The sequence below is a fragment of the Morus notabilis genome, unplaced genomic scaffold (assembly GCF_000414095.1).
Source record: "Morus notabilis unplaced genomic scaffold, ASM41409v2 Scaffold522, whole genome shotgun sequence".
In the NCBI taxonomy this organism is placed as follows: domain Eukaryota; kingdom Viridiplantae; phylum Streptophyta; class Magnoliopsida; order Rosales; family Moraceae; genus Morus; species Morus notabilis.
The window spans coordinates 141,457-148,612 of NW_010358461.1; the positions used below are offsets into that span (position 1 = coordinate 141,457).

Here is a 7,156-nt window from a genome sequence, read left to right on the forward strand (position 1 = left end):
TAAAAATTTTTGACTTTTAACTTATACTTTGCTATTCATTATTAATATCAACAAATACTTATTATAAAAATATTATACTTATAATACAAAAAATTTAAAAAAATTTCATCTAATATAATAATTTTTTTGACAAATTTCCCGATCATAACAAAGAGACAACATGCAGTGAATGGTACAAATATAGAACGATAGGCTGCTATGCAACACTTGATGTAACCACAATCAATCCACATAAACGATGGTGAATGTTGCTCAAGCTCTATTTTTTCCTTTTTTTTTTTTTTTTACTTTTTCCGTTTTTTTTTTTTGGAATATCTAAAGACAAAGATTCCAACAAGGCTCTATTACAACTTACAAGAGATCATTTCTTTCTAATCCTAATCATTCCTCAAGCAAATGTATCCAACATTCCACAAACCATGATTGATGTTCTGACATAGCGACTAATGATCAATGGTGAATTTTAAATTTTAATTATCACTTGTTACACAACTCTTATCATTCCAAACAAAAAGTCATTATATTTAAAGAGAGAATATAGTAAATAACATATTTATGAAATTAAATGAAATAAATAGTAGATTTTAAAATTGTTTGACGTAAATAGCAATTTTTCGTTTAAATGGTTCATTTACAACTAGTAAAAAGATTTTTCTACGTATTAAGAGTTTTTAAGATTTTTTATCGGTCGTAAAAAAATAATTTACATAATAAATTACTATTTATTTTAAATAGTTTTAAAATCTACTATTTACTTAATTTAATTTAAAAATATACTATTTACTACAATTTCTCATATTTAAATTTTTTTTTTTTCAACCCACCCACCAACCATCCGTTGAAGGCATGCCACACTTTCTTTTTGTGAAAGTCATAAGAATTATTTTTGACAAATATTAACAAGTGATGCCAAATGTTAAGATCTCAAAATAAATCTAATAGTGACAAATGAGGACAACTCAGTTGTAAGCCTCTCCACCTAATTATCCCTTTCTTGAATAAAAAATAAATAAATCTAATACTCTTTTTTGGGTTGTTTCTACCGTAGTCTCTTTCCTGTATTTTTAGTTGGGCACCATAATGAAGAAAAAAAATGTTAAAATGTAAAATGAAGAAAAAAACCACATACTTTTTTTCTGTGTAGGGTGGAACCCATCCTATTCCTTTAAAAAACTTTGGGCACCATAATTTTTAAAAGAGAATAATTTTTTTTATAAACGATATATTTCTTTTAAATGAGGTGGCAAAGAGTATTTTCTATTTTCTTTAAAAATATTTTTAATCCTTGAAAAGTAATTTTATTAATAGATAATTTAGTAATAAGAAATTTTATTAAAATAAAGTGCGTAAAAAGTACAACGTGAAGCCCTTATTATTATTCTACATCTCCCCCCACTTTTCCAATCCTCAAAAACAGAGGACATTTAACAACTTTCTTACAATCTCCACCCTCATCATTCTCCCAAGCTCGCTTAAACTCCTCAACGATATCACTTCCCAAAAGCTCCACACCTTTGTCCTTAGCCGTCTGATACGCTGACCAAGACCTTATATAGTTGAAAAACCCCTCCAAATCCATCACCTTCTCGATCACAAACTCAAACGGCCCCGTTTCACAAGCTCCCTCCACAGCCTCAAACGGAAAGTCGATTCCCCTGTACTCATCATCCACAAACTTACGCAGCGGGTCCCAATAAGGCCCCGCGCAGACGGTGTAGAGGCGGTCCATGATTCTGTCAACCGAGGCGTTGACTCTTGGCAAAGTGTAGCACCACGCCGCGACGACGCCGTTTGGTTTCTTGAGGGCCCACTTAACTTGGTCGTAGAAATTTTGGAAGTCGAACCAATGAAGGGCTTGAGCTATGGTGACTAGATCGAGGCTTGATTTTGGTGTCAATATTTGCTCCACTTGGGCTATGGACATGACTGGTGGGGGGTGCTCATAGCGGATGGTGGTAAGTTTGGGCGCTTCTTGGAGTTGTTTTGGGCTTGTGTCTGTGGCAATGACCTTCTTGTAGATCCCAGCTAGCTGAAATTGATCGTTATTTTGAGGCATGTTATGACCCATTTAGTTTACTGATTCGAGTTGAGATGTGACTTTATATAAGAGTTTTTTACTGTAGTAAAAAAATTAAATGTGACTGCTTCTGAGAATTTTTTACTATAAAAAAATTCGAATTCTAAACTCGAATCGGTAAAATAAACGGAGTCTTAAGTATTTTACATTATTTCTAATGTGGCAATTTTGTGTCACAAACGACACTTTACTAGTTCCTTGGTTTAAACTCTCTCTCTATATGAGAAAATGGCTTCATAAAAATAGAGTCTATAAGAATAGGACACAAGGAAATTATTGGGTGCATTTGGAATTAGTTTTAAAATGATTTTGTTTTCAATAAAAAATAAAAATGAGATTGGTTTGAGAATTATTTTGGGATTGATTCTAAAATTGCGTTTAATTAGTTTTTTAAGATATTATTTTGAGTATAATAAAAAAATAAAATCGTGGTTTGAGAATTATTTTGGGATTGATTCTAAAATTGCGTTTGATTAGTTTTTTAAGATATTATTTTGAGTATAATAAAAAAATAAAATCGTGTTTAATTATAATTATTAATTAATATATTAGAAGTACGACACAAGAAAATTAATAGTACTTAACCATGCAACATATAGAGGATGTTGTGCAATAAAATGTATGGTTAATGAGATAAACTTTTCCTTTGCTTAATCGATATATGATGGAATTTACTTTGTGTTTTCAAAAAAAAAAAAAAAGAAAGAAAATATTGAGGTTATTCATTATGTTTTTCTAATCAAATAAAATTTTTGTATGGTGGATTTTGGGTGATTACCATTTGTTTTTTTTTTTTTTTTGCACATGTAAAAAGAAACCGTGTTTGCTTGATGCTAAATAGCAGGCTTGATTAATTTACTCGAAACCCAAAAACTCAATCTGTGTGATTAATATTCAAATCAAAGCAAAAAAAAAAAAACAAGAAGGGGAATCTGGAAACAGAGAAACTCACAGACTGTGCAGCTTGTCCACTTCCGGTGCCGACGTCCCACACGAGGTCGTGGCAGGGGGTCTTAGAGGCAATGAATTCGAACAGCTCTTTCGGGTAATCCGGCCGATTCTCAGCGTACTGCTTTGCTTGCTTAAGAAATAACTCCGCCATTTTTCTGTGATATGAAGTTCTTTCCTTGTTTTTTTTTCTTTTTTCCTTTTCCTCTCTACGTACTTGTACGAAGAAATTCTCAAATCTTGGTCACCATTTATAGGGCTAGATTAATTATTGTGATAACGTAGTTGGTTTTGGGTACATGTGGACCGGCAACTGAGGGAAGCATCAAACGAAATTGGTTTCTCTTTTGACCAAAAGAGTTTCAAAGGCATCCAAACTCTCCGGTGCTTGACTTTCGTGAGGACTTTTGAACTTTGTCACATGCTAAAAACAAGTTTCTGTCTTTTTTTTTCTCTCGTTCTTTTTGGAAAGTTCCACTTTAAATTCGAAGAAAGTCTCTGAATTGGCATACATGAATTTAGATGTCGTCATCGCTGAGCTCATGAAGTTTGTTTTTATGACAATATCCTTGCACCGTTGAAAATTGAGCTCACCAAAGAGTCAAATATTGATTAAGCAGGATGTTTAACTTAAACGGGTAGTTCTGATGCATGATAGATCAAACAAAAACCGTTTTAGGTAACAAATTGTGATGCTTAGGAATGAAGTAACGCAAGTGCAGTTAGAAATTCTATATATGTATTTACTTCAGTACTAAAAGGCAAAAAAAGAAAAGGGATAGTAACAAAATCCTCGCTCTATTTTTCAAAACTTTTTCAAACTTTGTTAAAACAACTCCTTGTGTTTTACAAATGATGTTAAAAATCTCCTTTGGGAGGTGAAAAAATCTCATTGAAAACGTCAATTTGAGGAGGTTTTAATGTATTTTGTAAAATGCACGAGCTAGGTGTAATTGTTGCTGGGCAAATTCAATAATGGGCCCAAGATCGATCAAAAGGCCCGAATGCATCTTAAAAGCCCAATATCTAAAGCCCAGCAAAAGACCAAGCAAGAGGAAAGGACCTCCATTGGAGATACGGGGTGGCAATTTATATCAGTGGGTCGTGTTTAATGTAGCTCTCTTAATTGAGGGTGAACCAGGTGAACTTTTTTCTTGCCTTTATTGCATTTATACTACACTAAATTGCGTGTGATCTACATTAGTTCGTAATTAACATTAATTAGCTGAAAGATTCGTGAATTTTTGTTGACGAATATTTCAATAAAATACAAGTGAGACGATTTAAAATATGTGAAAATGAAAGTGATTCGCGTCTAGTAGGAAACGGCACTTCTACAATCCAATTAATACACGTTTATGGACTTGGAGAGGCGGGTCCTCTTTTTCTTCTTGTTTCTCAGTAAGCGGAGAAGACTAGAGATAATGGCCTTCAAAATCCAAATCAACGTCCAGACCAGTTTTTCTATTGGTCACGAGGAAATACAAGTTCAAGAATCTAAAAATCAGAAAAAAAAAAAACAAACACAAAAGCAATTCCAAAACAAATCCAATTCCAATGTTTGATTGAGCTTAACGGTCAAGCAGATTACACCAAGTTTTCTAACTAAATGTTGCCAACTCTACCTATTTTCAAATGAACAGGAAACTTCACAACCTTTTGATCATTTTTATCCTCATTCCAAGCACACTCGAACCTCTCAATCACATCCTTCCTCAAGAGCTCAATACCCTCGACTTTCGCCGTCTGATATGCAGACCAAGACGTTATGTAGGCGAAAAACTGATCCAAGTCCATGCCTCTCTCAGCCACAAACTCAAACGGCCCCGTGTCGTCCAATCCATCCACCGGCTCAAATGGGAAATCTATCGTTCTATACTCATCATCAACCACTTTACGGACCTTCGAGTCCCAAAAGGGCCAAGAATCATCTGTATAAAATTGTTGGAAAACAGCATCCACTGAGGAGTTCACTTTGGGCTCTGTGTAGCACCAAGCTGCGATGACTCCATGGGGTTTCTTGAGAACCCACTTTACTTGCTGGTAAAAGCTTGGAAGGTCAAACCAATGCACGGCTTGGGCTGCAGTCACCAAATCTAGGCTTGATTTTGGTGCTATTTTTTGTTCAACCTCGGCTATGCTCATGGTTAGAGAGGTGTGCTTGTACTGAACATTGGGAAGTTCAGATGCGAATTCTAGCGGTTTTCTGCTTGCATCTGTCGCTATGACGTTCTTGTAGAACCTTGCTAACTGCAAGTATTTTGGATTAGAAGCAGAATCTGGAAAACGTGTGATGATATCCCATGTTATTGTTGAATATCATTGGATTACAAGTTATATGACAGAACAGTAGTGGAGACAAAATATTTTGTCAGTGAGGACACTATGAAAACAATAAGCAAGAATCTTTTGTTAGATAGAAATATGGTTATAAATCTCAATTATTGAGTTAAGGCACAAATAGAATTTTGCTAGTATATAGGGGGCACAGTTGATTTTTTTAATTTTTATTTTGAAAATCATGTGTAAAAGTTAAGGGGTATTTGGTACGAGGATTTGTGTCATGGTTCAAATCATAATTTGTTGCTCTCTACAGTGTTTTCTCTCACAAAAGACTCACGTAAATCGAGAATGGTTCTGACTCATAATTCTAAATTCATGAACTAAACGTCCACTAAAATTCAAAAATTAAGTGGGGGCATGTGCCCTTCTCAACTAAAAATTACTCGACCACTACGACATAATGTGATTGGACTAAAATTAGTACGATGTTCTAAATCGAAAGTGTTCCAGTTACAAACATAGTTGATAGAAGTGCACGAGTTGACAAAGTATTTAGTGTTAATTTAGTTACATAATTTTTAACAGTTAGTGGTACATTAGGATGGTGCTGTTTAGTGAAACTGAAGAACATATATAGAGCAGGGCCATGTTAACAAAAATAATATCACTTGGAGATCCATTCATGTAGAAATTTAAAAGAAAATTTGTATGTATTATAAAACAATACATAAGTGAGGGATGGGATAAGCAGTCATGTAAGGAAATTTAATCAACAATACAATAATTGTCCAATTATTATGTTTTTAAATCAACTGAGACATTCACTCTAAAATCTAAAGAGTGGATTTGTTTCCCCCTCTCTCTGCTTTTTGCCTTGCACCATTTCCTTTTTTTTTTTTTTTTTTTTTTTTTTTTTTTTTTAAAAAAAAAAACAAGTCAAACATCTCTATGCTTTTTTTTTTTTTTTTTTTTTTTTTTTTTTCATTTATGAAACAAAAGATTTGATCATTCCATAAAGTAGTAATTCTGCATACTTACACAAGAATGTTGAGAAATTTTCTCCTAGTTAATTTGACTGATATTGTTTGTCCATAAAAGTGTATGAAAAATTATATGATCCTGGGGTGTGAAGTTAATTGAACAGTAATTACAAAAATAAAAAGAAAAGGTCAATAACTGAACCGAAAGCAGTGGCAATGAAAAATAAAAGAGGATGACTTACAGATCGAGCAGCCTGACCACTTCCAGTGCCCACATCCCAAGCCAAAAGGTGAGAAGGTGTGTGAGAAGCTATGAACTCAAAGAGCTGTGGTGGGTAACTTGGCCTTATCTCTGCGTATGTTTTTGCCTTCCAATTGTATAATTCCGCCATTGAATCTCTCTCTCTCTCTCTCTCTCTCTCTCTCTCTCTCTCTCAATTTGTCTTTGGGGGAACGAGGAGCTGATAAATTTCTCTCTCTCTCTCTCTTCCAATTTGTCTTTGGGGGAAAGAGGAGCTGATAAATTTCTCTCTCTATCTCTCTCTCTCGCTCTTCCAATTTGTCTTTGGGGGAAAGAGGAGCTGAGAAATTTTTGCTGACCGAAATAGTTTGGGGGGTCGACGTTCACACAATAAATTTAGAGAGGTTAAATTTTTAATTGCTGATGGTTTTGTTTAGAAACAAATAATTTTTCCACAGGTTTTTAGCACAATTTGTCCGTGAAAGAGTTGTCAAACGTGCCGTGCCGAGTCAGCACGAAGCGCTTGACACCAGGCCCATTAAGAGCCTGGGCCGTGCCTGGCACGATCCTGCACATTTTGGTGTGTTTCTTCGGAGGAAAGAGGGCCAGTTTCTTCGGAGAAAAGGG

General features: G+C 34.5%; 2 protein-coding genes across 2 annotated transcripts; both read right to left on the reverse strand.

The window, feature by feature from the left end:
- Window positions 1-1,312: 1,312 nt before the first annotated feature.
- LOC21388708 (putative methyltransferase DDB_G0268948) lies at window positions 1,313-3,293 on the reverse strand. The gene is made up of 2 exons (XM_010092605.2): window positions 3,030-3,293; window positions 1,313-2,029 (listed from the first exon to the last, which is right to left on the reverse strand). The coding sequence occupies exons 1-2, from the start codon at window positions 3,177-3,179 to the stop codon at window positions 1,376-1,378; spliced, it is 804 nt and encodes a 267-aa protein (XP_010090907.1). The 5' UTR covers window positions 3,180-3,293; the 3' UTR covers window positions 1,313-1,375.
- A 1,244-nt stretch (window positions 3,294-4,537) lies between these two features.
- Window positions 4,538-6,944, reverse strand: LOC21388709 (putative methyltransferase DDB_G0268948). The gene is made up of 2 exons (XM_010092606.2): window positions 6,531-6,944; window positions 4,538-5,275 (listed from the first exon to the last, which is right to left on the reverse strand). Exons 1-2 carry the CDS (start codon window positions 6,678-6,680, stop codon window positions 4,631-4,633), a joined length of 795 nt encoding a protein of 264 aa, XP_010090908.1. The 5' UTR covers window positions 6,681-6,944; the 3' UTR covers window positions 4,538-4,630.
- Between the last annotated feature and the right edge of the window lie 212 nt (window positions 6,945-7,156).

Excerpts from the sequence above, each read along its gene's own strand:
- LOC21388708 (XM_010092605.2), bottom strand. The coding sequence starts at position 3,179 with ATGGCGGAGTTATTTCTTAAGCAAGCAAAGCAGTACGCTGAGAATCGG. Across the intron at positions 2,030-3,029 it reads GTGGACAAGCTGCACAGTCT|CTAGCTGGGATCTACAAGAA; the intron begins GTGAGTTTCTCT and ends GATCAATTTCAG.
- LOC21388709 (XM_010092606.2), bottom strand. The coding sequence starts at position 6,680 with ATGGCGGAATTATACAATTGGAAGGCAAAAACATACGCAGAGATAAGG. Across the intron at positions 5,276-6,530 it reads GTGGTCAGGCTGCTCGATCT|TTAGCAAGGTTCTACAAGAA; the intron begins GTAAGTCATCCT and ends AAATACTTGCAG.